We start from the raw sequence: 16,632 nt of genomic DNA on the forward strand, positions 1-16,632 counted from the left end.
AATGTCGAAGAGCAAAGGCAGAAGTGCCGTCGGAACGAAACAAAATTTTGATGTAGACCTCCGCGTGCGTTATGTCACAGGTCAGCCGGCTTGTCTGAAATCAAAATTGAGTTGTGACATTAGGGAAGTATATAAGATTTTTAGGAGTTGTACCTCGTGTAAGTTATTTTGACAATAGGAAACAAAATGGCGGCCATATGAAAGAAATAGGTTTTTTTTTATCGATTTTTCAACTTCGTCAGCCAAGTAAAAATATTTATAGTTGATGGATCAGAATAAAAGTGCTACAACTCCTAGACAATTTAGTTAGCTTCGTCAGAAACAAAGAATCATGCCAATCGGTTCAGTAGATTTGAAGTTACCATACCTAACGATAAAAAAAAGTCATTTAGAGAAAAACGCGTTTGAAGTTTAGATTACATATAAATGCAATATTATGCAACGTACGTTGAATTTGCTATTCCGGGTCCATAAGCTAGTCCTTCCTCTTCCTCATAGAGGGCGTTCTGCTCATTCTAGGCCATCCTGCGCTGCTCCAGAGCCGCTCGTACGGCCGGTGACAAGCGGTTTTCGACTGCTTGAATCCGGTGGTTGTCAGAATGCTTGGCAAACTGCATCGAATAGAGTCCCAGGGTGACGTCAATCATTGTCATGGTCTTCAGAATTGCTGAATTCTCATCATTGGAGCGGCTTGCTGCTAGGAAAGTTGCAATCTCCACAGTCTTTGCACCGGAATGCAAATGCTTGGGGCTAACTTCCAAACACACACGGTTAAACTTTGATTTGAATTCTGTGTGTTTTCTCCCAAGAACTGGTACAATAACTCGTCCTCCGAAAGAAAAAACTGGCGCGTAAAAAAGGCCGATTTCAGGAAGGTGCTTTTTTTTTTTTTTTTTTTTTTTTTTTTTTTTTTTTTTTTTTTTTTCCCAACCGCGAATAACATACATTTCTGTTCTGTAGTCAGAAAACAGTTTTAGGGGTGGATTCTAAACACTTTTATGGATCCAAAAATACAATTTTAAAAAAATATCGATTTTTTGAACCAAAAGATAGTAAACCTTCCCTTCATTAGGAGGGCTTGATACATGTCGTGGCCGGTGATGGTGGGGGTTCCCAGGCGCAACTCCCCCCCCCTCCCCCCCCCACTTACAACAGGCTGCGACATCCCTTCCGGAGATGTGCGATTGATGCTGCTGACGCAGATGAGGCAGAGGTGCCTGCAGTCCATCGGGCTATAAATAACCAGATAGGACACGAATCCGACTCTTTGCCTGAAGATCACAAGTATGAATCTTGTTGAAACATTGCCGCAGAACAGCACCTTGACTCGGCTGATAACCCAAGAAGATTTAATCATCGAGGTTCGCCAAAAAAGTCTAAATTGTCTTTTTCAGCTTCCGAAATATTTCTGACTCCACAGTTTCCTTAAAATGCTGTTCCATATTTCAATATTGAGTGTGCTCATGCAAAATATGTAGTTCTGAGATTACTATTTGAGATATACTGTAGATCATAATTGTTGTTATGAAACACCTTGTTAAAGTTTCTGTTTACATAGTCTACATGTGCTTCCCATACCATGTTTTGTTGTATCCAAGTGCCTAGAGATTTTGTTCACTGTGTTTCGGCAATTGATTATATATTTAAGTCTTGTACATTGTTAGCTGGTATGCAATTATGCTTATGTACATGCAACAGTTTTTCCCATATTTATAAATAAGTTGTTGGCAACAAATGAATTTACTATATTCACGGTAACATGTTTGATGTTTACTTCAAATAAAATTTTTATATTTTCTGCAATTAAACGCTGTTGCCACATCACTTAACCCTTTAACTGTTCTGGACGTGTTAACGCGCGCGTGTTTGTACCAGTCCCTGTGTCTTGTGAACGTGTTTACACGCGCCACCAGTCCTGGTACTCTGAACGTGTCTACGCATAGACACAAAAGTGCACGCATTAACACGTCCAGAGCAGTTAAAGGGTTAAGTGATGTGCAGGTGACAGGTTTGGATCCTTGGAGAACACAGTGTTTGATTGCTGATAAAGATGTGTAATGGGTATTAACTTAATAAATTTTCTTTGTGTTCTCTCTGTGAGATATTTTCTTTGATAGTGATACTTAAATTCACCGTCGTCTTAAGTAATTTGTTATGGCCAGTGGTGTATAAACTCTTTGGTAAATGTATATAAAGAAGGTGGTCTGTAATTTGTCTTTACTTTATGGCTTCCTTTATTTTATTATGTGGTTTCACTTTTACAGTTTTTAACCAGTTTGAAAAAAATGCTGTAAAGTGGAAGTCAAATTTGTAAAATACATGAGTGGTTCATATATTATGCCTACATGTTCTTTGTAACCAAAGTTGGTATATTATCTATTCCTGCCAAAATTTTTAGTAGCTTGGTACTGTCAGGAGACAAATTGTAGAAATGTATTTTGCAGCTACAGACATGATGACGTACAGCGAGAGTGATTAAATTTATTTCTGATATGTAGGTCATAGCCTCCAAAAAGTTCATAAAAGGAAACATTGTCCTTTGCAGGCTGTATCTTTATATCATTAATAAGTTGTGCAGTTGGCATATTTCAGCTACGTTGGGTAGAGTAGTACTATGTGGTAGTTGAAAATGGCTAATTTCACAACAAATAAATGATATAAAGAAACAACCTATAATGGAGAATGTTTTCTTCTATGAATGTTTTGGATGCTGTGGGACCTTACATAATCAAGATTATCAAGGCATTGCCTGATGAGTCATTGGATAACATACTATGTGATAGTCAAAATTGCCCAATCACACAACAAACAAATAAATGACATATAGGGATATGGCCTACAAGGAACAATGTTTTCTTTCACAGTCAAATTTATTGTCAGTCCCAAAATAAAAATACATCTTTAATAACTCTCTGCCCTCAAGTGTCATCCCAAGAGCTTGAAAGCTAATGATTTGTAATACAACTACCCAAGAAGGAATTCACAAATGCACCCTCCAACTTCTGGCCCATTTGAATTTTGAAGGGGGCAGGATGGTATGTAAAACCCTCAAGGACAAGGTCACTTTATTAATAAGTCAGATGACATGTAGTTTATCATTGTAGGAGCATATGGTAAAAAATTTAGAGCAAATGAAAAGCATGTTACAGTAAAGGGTGCCCAAACACTAGCTTCAAAACACAGTGTAGCACTCCTCCGGTAGCAATGCAGGCTTCTATTCTCACATGCAGTCAGTCATAAAGATGCAGTCCCAAGCATCTTAGTCATTTTTTGCAATTCGCCAATGGTTCTTGCAGGCCTTGGAGAACAAGTAAGGTCCTGCTTTATCATGTCCCATATGTGTTCAATTGGTGAAAGACCCAGTAATCTTGCTGGACAGTGCAGTAGTTGTTAACAATGAAGAGCACATAGCATTGCAACAGCAGTATGTGGATGTGCTAAAAAGCACTTCACCTTCCCATTGAAGAAATGGCAATTGTACGGGGATAACAGCCTGTGCATTATAGCAGGCACTGGTTACTCTACCATTCAGAAACACCAAATGTGACTGTGACTGTGACTTGTAACTGATGGCCTCTCAGACCATGAAGCCTGGATGGATGGGACCTATATGTCATGGGTGAATGGACTCTGGAATAGGCAGCTCACTAGGTCTTTGTCATACATATGTATGTCTATCTCTTGCATACAGGCAGAATGTGCTCTCATTACTGAAGACACAGCACCATTCAACTCTCCAGTCAGCTTTTTCACAGCACAAGAGTGGTGTCAGTGGTTGCCTGGTCAGAGAAAACTGAAACATACAGTTTACAATGTTTGGTTTCCTGATGACACAGAAGGTGCAACATGTGCCATGATTTCATCCCTGAATGATGCTCAGTCAGCCACCACTTCTCATACAGTGCATTGACCTTGACATGTGTCTTTATTGTGTGGATGTCCAGAACCCGGTTTATAGGCATAGGATATTCCACAGATCACTGTCGAAAGCAGTGACACACCAACGTGGACAGCAAGCAGTCCATTGATATATCTATCCAGCTTCCACAGACTCACAATTTGATACTGTTCAGGGGGCTGAAGCTGTTCAACAGGAGTACTACTTGTTGGTGGAGCATGATTGTACCCTGGAATGAATGTTACAAACACTGTTCATCTCTAAACGCAGCACAGTTATTGCTTGCAATGTCAAAACAGAGGGTGTATAGACAGGCCTCCTGTGTGCCACGTGGGTGCCAATGACAGTGAAAAATGAATCATTAACACAACAACCCCCCAGTATGCACATACGTAGGTTGGAACTTAAATAGTGGCAACACTGCTGTGGAGACACTATGCAATGGAGTCTACAATTGTTGCTGATAGCATACATTGTTGACGTACCTATCTTACTTCCGAGCAAATGGATTCACCTGTCCCATGTCACCGGTGTGTGCACAATCGAGGGAAACATAGTCACTTGTGAGTGAGTAGTATAACGTAACGGTGTCACTATGTTTTCGAAATAGGAATGATGGAGTTGGATCAAGATTGAATGTGCCAGAGGTCATACAGCACGACAGTGTCATCAAGGTCTTCAAGAGGCATGCATGGAATTGGCATTGTTGTAGAGAACAGTGGCACGTTGGGTAAAAGCCTTTAACGAAGGTTGGCAAACTGAGGAAGACAGGCATCGGGCAGGTCATCCTAGTGTCTCTGAAGTAGTAGTGCATGCTGTTGCCGCATTAGTGGACAGTGATCGACGCCATACGATTCGTGAGCTCGCCCACGAAATTGGATTAGCGCATACGACTGTGCTTCACATTCTGAAGGAACGCATGTGAAAAATTGCATCTCGATGGGTTCCGCATGACTTGACGGAAATGCAGAAATGGATGCATTATGGCATTGTCAAACTCACTTGGAGTGCTATGAACGCAAAGGAGAGGCTTTCTTACGCCATATAGTAACACTGGATGAGACAAGGGCCACATTGTATGAGCCAAAACTGAAACGCCAAGTCAAGGAATGACATCATTATGGGTCGCCGCGAAAGTCAAAAGTGCGTCAGAGCCCCACTATGGTGAAAGTTATGGCTATTCTTGTGTATGACTGTGATGGTGTTATCCTAGCGCACTATGTTCCTCCACGGCAGACAGTCAGTGTACAGTATTACTGTTTGTTTTTGGAACATCACCTGCAACCAGCTTTGTGAAAGAAGCGGCGACACTTTCTGCACAACTTGCCCATCATTTTGCACGACATTGCGCGGGCGCATACAGTGCGTGCTGTGTTCAGTCGATGGGACTGGGAAGTACTGTACCATCCACCATACTCCCCAGACTTAAGTCCATGTGACTTTGATTTGATTCTGAAGATGAAGGAACCAATTCGTGGCATTTGCTTCAGGACTGTTCCAGGGATTTGACAGGTAATAGAGTGCTCCATTTGCACCATCAACAAAGCAGGCTCCACTAACAGTATACTACACCTTCCACATCACTGGCAACGGGTTCTGCACAATGCTGGTGACTACTTTGAAGGACAGTAACAGGTTCAAAGATGTAACACGTTTGTATCGCTTGTGAATAAATAGTTGCCACTATTTAAGTTCCAACCCTCGTATTATGCCTTGGTGCTACAGAATGTAGTCTTTGAGGGTGTTGCTTCCCCCCCCCCCCCCCCCCCCCTCCCCGGCAATGTATGTTAATGATGTGCCGCATCAGTTGTTCTTTTGTCTTGCAAGTGTCACTTGTATGCTTAAAAACTTCAGCTGTATCATGCAATACTAACAAGCCTGCGGGAAATCATACGACATGTATGGCTGACTTATTTGCCTTGTCTCAGTGGGCACAGAATAGAAGTTTGAAATGTAATCCATCTAAAATGGAAGCAGTGGTAGTTGCTGAGAAAAGACTGATTACTCCACAGTTTGGAGAATTGTTTCCATTCCCTAATCTTAAATGGTACACAGATATCTTTTTCTTCTACAAAGAACTTGGGGATAATACTAGAGTACAACTTACATTCGACAAATCATACAACTGCATTCTGCAAGAACACATCAGGATTCCTCCCTGCACTGGATAAGTATGGAAGGTATTTCTTCCTGAACTTAAAAAGAAACTTAGTTACTAGTACTCCCAGTTATTGATTTAGGTAACAATATTCTTCAACACTTCCTTCCTTCTATGTTATATCACCTTGCATAACATAGAAGACTATCAGAGGGATGTGTTCAAAGGCAATTCTGTAGTGCCTCATGCAGTACTGCAATTTTAACTGAACTTGCTTTTGTTCATCGATGTAGATGCAGTCCGCAATGAATCAAGCAGCTACACAAGTTTTCACAACAATGTTTTTTAATCCTGCATTGGCTACTAATATCAGCACATTCCTGCAGTTACATGTCAGCAGAGAACACTTAGTGCAAGATACGCTTCGAGAACTAGCTAAATACAGCTCATCTGATCTGAAGAAGCCATTAAGGGTGAGTACCACTTTCAGTTTTGTATAATGGTTATTTGGTTATGCCGGGTCTTTTGTTTAATATTTAGGAAATAAGAGATATTTTGTAAATACTACAATTCTGGCATCTTGCTCTTAAGTTAGAGCAGAAGCAAAGGAATTTGAAATGCTGTTTTGCCAAGAGTTATCTGCTGTAGTTCTCATACAGCCTTTCACTCAATAGTGAAGTGTGCATTGCTTTTAGAGGAACTGGCAAATTAAAACTGTGAACCAGATTGGTATTCAAACCTAGTATCTTGCTTTTGACTGGTATTGCTCTTATCAGTTGAACTATCCAGGCATGACTCACAACTCATCCTCACAGCTTTACTTCTCTCTTTGTTCCAAACTTCACAGAAACTATCTTGCATACCTTGTAGGTCTAGCAAGGTTCTGGGTTGAGCCCTGGTCTGGCACACAGATGTCTGTAATGTGATACACTACCATCACCTGTGTAGTTTATTAGTCACACCCAGTGCAAAGAGGCAGTGGAGTTAATAGGACTTGACAGTTGGTTAAAAACAGAAGATAAAATCTAGAATTACAAAATTCCGAAAATTTATGTGTTTCCATGGACATATCCTGGACAACATAACCTTCTTCCGGATGTGTCTGACTACTAATACTGTATAAACTTGTAATGTAGAAACAGTGTCAATGAATGTTGCTCATTATTTCATAGCAGGACCTGCTAAATTTGATCTAGTTATTATGCAAGGTTGGAGGAAAATGGAAACAAAAAAGAACAAAAAGTATGACAATTGTTATACTGCCTTTATACTGTCACAGTCAAATGAGCACTGCATAAACATTACAAATTAATAAAGAGTTCTTCAGTCCTGAAAGGACATGCAAAACAAGCCAAAACAGTTCTACGCCCATGAAAGTTCTTAGGCACCTGTAAACAGGAGTAGGATTTGTTATGAATAGGAAGGTTGGGCAGAGAGGGTGTTACTGTGAACAGTTCAGTGACAGGATTGTTCTTATCAGAATCAACATCAAACCAGCACCACCAATAATAGTTCAGGTACACATGCCAATGTCGTAAGCTGAATGTGAGGAGATAGAGAAAGTGTATTAGGATATTGAAAGGGAGATGAAAAGCTGATAATCGTGGGGGACTGGAATGCAGTTGTAGGGGGAGGAGGAGAACAAACAGTTACAGGAGAATGTGGCTTGGGGCAAGCTATAAGAGAGAAGAAAGAGTAATTGAGTTCTGTAATAAATTTCAGCTAGTAATAGCGAATACTCTGTTCAGGAATCACAAGAGGGGGTGGTACACTTGGAAAATACCGGGTGATATGGGGAGGTTTCAGTTAGGTTAGATCACAGTCAGACAGTGATTCCAGAATCAGATACTGGATTGTAAGGCATACACAGGAGCAGATATGGACTCAGATCACAATTTAGAAGTGATAAAGAGTAGGCTGAACTTTGAGATGAGTCAGGAAGGAGTAATAGGCAAGGAAGTGGGATATGGAAGTACTAAGGAATGATGAGATACTCTTGAAGTTCTCTAAGGCTAAGAAATAGCTCAGTAGGCAGTAAAGTGGAAGAGGAATGGACATCTCTAAATAGGGCAATCACGGAAGTTTGAAAGAAAAACATACGTACGAAGAAGGTAACTGTGAGGAAACAGTGGGTAACAGAAGAAATACTTAGTTGATTGGTCAAAGAGGGAAGCACAAAAGTGTTCAGGAATACAGAAATACAAGACGTTGAGGAATGAAATAAATAGGAAGTGCAGGGGAGCTAAGATGAAATGGCTGCATGAAAAATGCGAAGAAATCGAAAAAGAAATGAGTTTCAGAAGTACTGACTCAGCATGTAGGAAAGTCGAAACAGCCTTTGGTAAAGTTAAAATCAAGGATGGTAACACTAAGAGTGCAACAGGAAATCCACTGTTAGACACAGAGGAGAGAGCGGAGAGGTGGAAAGAGTACACTGAAGGCATCTATCAGGGAGAAGTCTGATGTGACAGAAGAAGAAGAAGCAGGAGTCGATTTAGAAGAGATACGTGATCCAGTATTAGAATCAGAATTTAAGAGAGCTTTGGAGGTTTTAAGATCAAATAAGGCAGGGGAGATAGATAACATTTGATCAGAATTTCTAAAATCATGGGGGAAGTGGCAACAAAACGACTATTCATGTTGGTGTCTAGAACGTATGAGTCTGGTGACATACCATGTGACTTTCAGAAGAATATCATTGAAACAGTTTTGAAGACTGCAAGAGTGAACAAGTGCAACAATCAGTGTAACAGCTCATGCATACAGGTTGATGACAAGAATAATACACAGAAGAATGGAAAAGAAAATTGAGGATGTGTTAGATGACAATTAGTTTGGCTTTAGGAAAGGTAAATGCGCTAGAGAGGCAATTCTGACATTGCAATTGATAATGGAAGCACAACTAGAGAAAAACCCAAGACTCATTCATAGGATTTGTCGACCTGGAAAAAGCATTTGACAATGTAAAATGGTTCAAGAAAAATAGGGGTAAACTCTAGGGTGAGACGGATAATATACGATATGTACAAGAGCCAAGGCAGAATAATAAGAGTGGATAACCAAGAACGAAGTACTCGGATTATAAGGGTATAAGAGAGGGATGTAGGATTTTACCCCTACTGTTCAACATGTAAATCGAAGAAACAATGGTGGAAATAAAAGAGAGGTTCAGGAGTGGGATTAAAATTCAAGGTGAAAGGATATCAGTGATATGAGTCACTGATGACTTTGCTATCCTGAGTGAAAGTGAAGAAGAATTACTTGATCTGCTGAATAGAATGATCAGTCTAATGAGTGCTTAATATGGACTGAGAGTAAATTGAAGAAAGATGAAAGTAATGGGAAGTAGCAGAAATGAGTACACGTAGAAACTTAACATCAGGATTGATGGTCAGGAAATAGATGAAGTTAAGGAATTCTGCTACCTAGGCAGCAAAATAACCAATTACAGACACAGCAAGGAGGACATCAAAAGTAGACTAGGACTGGCAAAAATGGTATTCCTGACCAAGGGAAGTCTACTAGTATCAAACATAGGCCTCAATTTGAGGAAGAAATTTCTAAGGATGTACGTTTGGAGCACAGCGTTGGTGAAGCGTACCCCCATCTTACACCATGTTATAGTTCGTGGGGTGTTCATGTATGTATTTAGATTATCTACCTCAAGAATCTGAGCTATGGAAATTCTTACAGTCCTGTCTGCACTGTAATCTGTACTTATTTCGTGTATTGACTCAGTTGTATTATTAGTGAAGGTGTTCTGTTCATAATTCAGTAGGAAATATCAATTAGCTATTTCTTAACCTTTGAATTTCAACATAGTCTTCATAATTTAAAGTTCATCTAATATGTCATTTAGTGTTCACTGAAGTAAGGTGAATAAAATTGTTTAATTTTATGTTAAAATTGTATTGGAATTTAATAATTCTAATAGAAATTCCCATAGAGACTTTGTGATAATTCGTGTCATAAGTAGGCATGCGCGCAACATAAGTAACACAAAAACAGAATTTATACTTAATTGATAAAATATAATAAATCATTTTTCAGGTTAAGTTCTTAGGTGAGGAAGCCGAAGATGCAGGAGGAGTGACTAAGGAATTTTTTCTCTTGCTAATGAGAGAGATATTGGATCCAAAATATGGAATGTTCCGGAATTATGATGAAACTCGAGCAATATGGTTCAGTGAAGATTCATTTGAGGATCCAATAATGTATTATCTCATTGGTTAGTATAGTTTTACTGCAAATCCTATATACTATATGTAGCTCAATATAAGATGAGTCTGAATATATGATGGCCCTCAGTTTCAAGAGGTTTCTTTAGGTCTACCTAAAAGAGGTAACATTAAACCTGTTGTAAACGTATGCCATTTTTTTAAAATTCTGTGCTTTGATAATGTTGCTGTTGTGGTCTTCAGTCCTGAGACTGGTTTGATGTAGCTCTCCATGCTACCCTATCCTGTGCAAGCTTCATCATCTCCCAGTACCTACTGCAACCTACATCCCTCTGAATCTGTTTAGTGTATTCATCTCTTGGTCTCCCTCTATGATTTTTACCCTCCACACTGCCCTCCAGTACTAAATTGGTGATCCCTTGATGCCTCAGAACATGTCCTACCAACCGATCCCTTCTTCTAGTCAAGTTGTTCCACAAACTCCCCTTCTCTCCAATTCTATTCAATACCTCCTCATTAGTTATGTGATCTACCCATCTAATCTACATCTACATCCATACTCCGCAAGCCACCTAATGGTGTGTGGCAGAGGGTACCCTGAGTACCTCTATCGGTTCTCCCTTCTATTCCAGTCTCGTATTGTTCGTGGAAAGAAGGATTGTCAGTATGCTTCTGTGTGGGCTCTAATCTCTCTGATTTTATCCTCATGGTCTCTTCGCGAGATATATGTAAGAGGGAGCAATATACTGCTTGACTCTTCGGTGAAGGTATGTTCTCGAAACTTAAACAAAAGCCCGTACCGAGCTACTGAGCGTCTCTCCTGCAGAGTCTTCCACTGGAGTTTATCTTTTTTCATGATCACTAAATGATCCTGTAACGAAGCGCGCTGCTCTCCGTTGGATCTTCTCTATGTCTTCAATCAACCCTATCTTCAGCATTCTTCTGTAGCACCACATTTTGAAAGCTTCTATTCTCTTCTTGTCCAAACTATTTACCGTCCATGTTTCACTTCCATACATGGCTACACTCCATACAAATACTTTCAAAAACAACTTCCTGACACTTAAATCTATACTTGATGTTAACAAATTTCTCTTCTTCAGAAACGCTTTCCTTGCCATTGCCAGTCTTCATACAAGGAGAAATAAAATAAACAAAAAGAAATGTTTCAGGGTAGTTCTCATCTTCATTCAGTCATCGTTATCATCCATCGTCATGATCAATATCATTGCCTTCATTTATAAGCCTTCAGGCATTTCTTCACTCCCTGACACTCCTCTCATAGTATGTCATCTCCTGAGACATCCTTGGCATTGGATATGCAGCACTTTTGGAGTCCTCTCATTATAGATTCACTTCAGATTCTGCCCCAGACTGTAAGGATCCACTGGCTCAGCAAGGAAAAAATTATGTTCCTTCCACCCAAGGACAGACAGCATGGTCTACTTGAAGAAGCCTCACAGTAAAGCTACTGCGAGTGAGCCTTAACAAGTCTGTTCACAACAACATCTATTACTTGTAACTGTGAGGTCATGCCGCTAGGAATTATTACCAGGTCTGTGTTGCTCTTTCCTTATCTTTACTTCCTGGATGTGGTGTCACCTGAAAAAATCCAGCACCAACATTTTCCTTGTGTTGAACAAAGAGCCTGGTATTCTTTTCAGAACAACGTTAAGCCAATGTAGCATCAGCTCATCTGTCATCCATCTCATTGCTTGGTATCTAGAGGTAAGTCCTTCAGGCAGCTTTTCTTTTGGTATTGCTTTCTAGCGAAGAATCACATATGGTGGGGGAGCTTCCTTCCATCTGCTGGTGCATCCAGCATCAATATTATTGTGGATTTTTCATTGCCAGAACTCCTTGTAGAAACATTTTTTAATGCTCTTCATATCAATAGCAACATTCAATGACATATCAGAATAAACAGGTGTCTAATTGCCATTGCCCATATGGTCTAGCAAATAGTCATCCTGTTTCCCGTGATTGTATGATGCTGATATGTCGGTATTATTTCATCACATGCAATCCGAAGTCACTGAACTAGCATTGCTGTGTTGTAAGACCCTACCTCTTCATCATCCTCACACAACAGCCAGTACATGCTTTGAATTCCATAAGGAGTATAGCTGGAAAGCCTTCTTTACCTCCAGTGCCTTCAGTCAGATAAATTCTTAGGTACTTAGTAAGCCTTTATTGTGTTTCTGTTGCACATACTGAAGAACTTGCTGTTCCAAATTATGAAGCTTTCCCTGCTTTGGCCTCCTGAAAGTGTGTAGGTCAAACATTGCTTAACTGACCCTACTGCTTCATGAATCACCGTTAACTTAAAATTAGCACCTTATTGTCTGTGTGAACTTTTTGGGAACTACAGACTCTTAGATCCATGTTTCACAGCTGAGTCAAGGCTGTATTTTGTATCCATTATTGATAGCTGCAATTTACTGTCCTTATAGCACTGACAATAGAAGGAAACTGAAAGACAATAATACAGTGTTCTCTCGGCTCCCTACAACCAAATTGGCAGAAACCGTACAACCACAAGTTAAACGCATAGTTATCTTTGAAAATCAACAGTGCTGTACCATAGGACAGTGGCAGCTTTAGCACTGTTGTTTAAGGTCACAGTTCATTTGTTGTGTGTTATTTTGAGACTTTTATTTGAACATACACTCCTGGAAATTGAAATAAGAACACCGTGAATTCATTGTCCCAGGAAGGGGAAACTTTATTGACACATTCCTGGGGTCAGATACATCACATGATCACACTGACAGAACCACAGGCACATAGACACAGGCAACAGAGCATGCACAATGTCGGCACTAGTACAGTGTATATCCACCTTTCGCAGCAATGCAGGCTGCTATTCTCCCATGGAGACGATCGTAGAGATGCTGGATGTAGTCCTGTGGAACGGCTTGCCATGCCATTTCCACCTGGCACCTCAGTTGGACCAGCGTTCGTGCTGGACGTGCAGACCGCGTGAGACGACGCTTCATCCAGTCCCAAACATGCTCAATGGGGGACAGATCCGGAGATCTTGCTGGCCAGGGTAGTTGACTTATACCTTCTAGACCACATTGGGTGGCACGGGATACATGCGGACGTGCATTGTCCTGTTGGAACAGCAAGTTCCCTTGCCGGTCTAGGAATGGTAGAACGATGGGTTCGATGACGGTTTGGATGTACCGTGCACTATTCAGTGTCCCCTCGACGATCACCAGTGGTGTACGGCCAGTGTAGGAGATCGCTCCCCACACCATGATGCCGGGTGTTGGCCCTGTGTGCCTCGGTCGTGTGCAGTCCTGATTGTGGCGCTCACCTACATGGCGCCAAACACGCATACAACCATCATTGGCACCAAGGCAGAAGCGACTCTCATCGCTGAAAACGACACGTCTCCATTCGTCCCTCCATTCACGCCTGTCGCGACACCACTGGAGGCGGGCTGCACGATGTTGGGGCGTGAGCGGAAGACGGCCTAACGGTGTGTGGGACCGTAGCCCAGCTTCATGGAGACGGTTGCGAATGGTCCTCACCGATACCCCAGGAGCAACAGTGTCCCTAATTTGCTGGGAAGTGGCGGTGCGGTCCCCTACGGCACTGCGTAGGATCCTACGGTCTTGGCGTGCATCCGTGCGTCGCTGCGGTCCGGTCCCAGGTCGACAGGCATGTGCACCTTCCGCCGACCACTGGCGACAACATCGATGTACTGTGGAGACCTCACGCCCCACGTGTTGAGCAATTCGGCGGTACGTCCACCCGGCCTCCCGCATGCCCACTATACGCCCTCGCTCAAAGTCCGTCAACTGCACATACGGTTCACGTCCACGCTGTCGCGGCATGCTACCAGTGTTAAAGACTGCGATGGAGCTCCGTATGCCACGGCAAACTGGCTGACACTGACGGCGGCGGTGCACAAATGCTGCGCAGCTAGCGCCATTCGACGGCCAACACCGCGGTTCCTGGTGTGTCCGCTGTGCCGTGCGTGTGATCATTGCTTGTACAGCCCTCTCACAGTGTCCGGAGCAAGTATGGTAGGTTTTTTATATTAAAATACAGAATGTAGGTACGTTTAAACATTTTATTTTGGTTGTTCCAATGTGAACTTATCATTTCTGAGAACGCATGCTGTTACAGCGTGATTACCTGTAAATACCACATTAATGCAATAAATGCTCAAAATCATGTCCGACAACCTCAGTGCATTTGGCTATATGTGTAACGACCTTCCTCTCAACAGCGAGTAGTTTGCCTTCCGTAATGTTCGCACATGCAGTGAGAATGCGCTGACGCATGTTGTCAGGTGTTGTCGGTGGTTCACGATAGCAAATATCCTTCAACTTTCCCACCAGAAAGAAATCCGGGGATATCAGATCTAGTGAATGTGCAGGCCATGTTATGGTGCTTCGACGACCAATCCACCTGTCATGAAATATGCTATTCAATACCGCTTCAACTGCTCTCGAGCTGTGTGCTGGACATCCATCATGTTGGAAGTACATCGCCATTCTGTCATGCAGTGAAACATCTTGTAGTAACATCGGTAGAACATTACGTAAAAAATCAGCTTACATTGCACCATTTAGATTGCCATTGATAAAATGAGGGCCAATTATCCTTCTTCCCATAATGCCGCACCATACATTAACCCGCCAAGGTTGTTGATGTTCCACTTATCGCAGCCATCATGGATTTTCTGTTGCCCAATAGTGCATATTATACCGGTTTACATTACCGCTGTTGGTGAATGACGCTTTGTCGCTATATAGAACGCGTGCAAAAAATCTGTCATCGTCTCGTAATTTCTCTTGTGCGCAGTGGCAGAACTGTACATGACGTTCAAAGTCATTGCCATATCTGGTGCATAGAAATACAGTACAGGTGCAATTGATGTTGATGTAGCATTCTCAACACCGATGTTTTTGAGATTCCCAATTCTTGCAGAATTTGTCTGCTACTGATGTGCGGATTAGCCACGACAGTAGCTAAAAACCTATTTGGGCATAATCATTTGTTGCAGATTGTGGTTGATGTTTCACATGTGGCTGAACACTTCCTGTTTACTTAAATAACATAACTATCCAGTGAACGGTCCGGACACTTTGATGATGTCATCCAGGATACAGAGCAGCATACATAGCACACGCCCGTTGGGCATTTTGATCACAGTAGCCATACATCAACACGGTCTCGACCTTTTCCACAATTGGTAAACAGTCCATTTTAACACGGGTAATGTATCACGAAGCAAATACTGTCTGCACTGGCAGAATGTTATGTGATACCGCGTACTTATACGTTTGTGACTATTACAGAGCCATTTATCACAAAGCGAAAAAAGTGGTCCAACTAAAACATTCATATGTCTTTACTTTCTACACAAATATGTATTAAGAAATGGGGGTTCCTATTTTAAAAATGCAGTTGATATCCGTTTGACCTATGGCAGCGCCATCTAGCAGGCCAACCATAGAGCCATCTGGTTTCCCCCTTCAAGCTAGACGAGTTTCATTCTTTGTAGTTCTTTCATTTGACGCTTATTTCGTAAGATATTTGGCCCAGAGGGAAACATTCCACGTGGGAAAAATATATCTTAAAACAAAGATGATGTGAGTTACCAAATGAAAGCACTGGCAGGTCGATAGACACACAAACATACACACAAAACTCTAGCTTTTGCAACCAACGGTTGCTTCATCAGGAAAGAGGGAAGGAGAGGGAAAGACGAAAGGATGTGGGTTTTAAGGGAGAGGGTAAGGAGTCATTCCAATCCCGGGAGCAGAAAGACTTACCTTAGGGGGGAAAAAAGGACAGGTATACGCACACACACACACACACACACACACACACACACACACACACACACACACAGACACAAGCAGACATTTGTAAAGGCAAAGATATTTAAATGACGTGACTGTGTTTAGCAGGACATTACTAATGATGTATCGAAACATTATTGGTTTGTTTTTCCTATTCATCTGCATTAATTTACATTTTTCTGCATGTAGAGCTCGCTGCCATTCTTCACACTACCTAGAAATTTTGTCTGAGTTATCTTGTATCCTTCTACAATCACTCAACTTCGACATCTTACCATACACCACAGCATAATCAACAAACAACTGCAGATTGCTGTCCACCCTGTCCACCAAATCATTTATGCATATAGAGAACAACAGTGGTCCTGTCGTACTTCCCTGGGGCAATCCGCATCATACGCTTGTCTCTGAAGAACACTTAAGAAGCCATCAAGCCACTCGCATATCTGTGAACCTTTTCCATATGCTCATATCTTCTTTAAAAGCCTGTGACAGGCCATAATGTCAAACATTTTCCAGAAATCTACAAGTATGGAATCTACCTGTTGCCCTTCATCCATAGTTGGCAATATATCGTGAGAAAAGTGTTGAGTTTTGCTTGAGTGATGTTTTCTAAAAGCATGCTGATTCGTG

The 16,632-nt window shown here is 41.5% G+C and overlaps 1 protein-coding gene across 4 annotated transcripts in view; it reads left to right on the forward strand.

Annotated features, from left to right (window-relative positions):
• LOC126090967 (probable E3 ubiquitin-protein ligase HERC4) overlaps window positions 1–16,632 on the forward strand; it is a 230,695-nt gene that overhangs the window by 149,880 nt on the left and 64,183 nt on the right. For all 4 annotated transcript variants that reach the window (XM_049907026.1, XM_049907028.1, XM_049907027.1 and 1 more), the window contains exons 16-17: window positions 6,290–6,469; window positions 10,047–10,224. In XM_049907026.1, coding sequence (XP_049762983.1) covers window positions 6,290–6,469; window positions 10,047–10,224 — 358 coding nt within the window. The remainder of the gene's footprint in view (window positions 1–6,289; window positions 6,470–10,046; window positions 10,225–16,632) is intronic.

Source organism: Schistocerca cancellata, chromosome 1, assembly GCF_023864275.1.
Source record: "Schistocerca cancellata isolate TAMUIC-IGC-003103 chromosome 1, iqSchCanc2.1, whole genome shotgun sequence".
In the NCBI taxonomy this organism is placed as follows: Eukaryota; Metazoa; Arthropoda; class Insecta; order Orthoptera; family Acrididae; genus Schistocerca; species Schistocerca cancellata.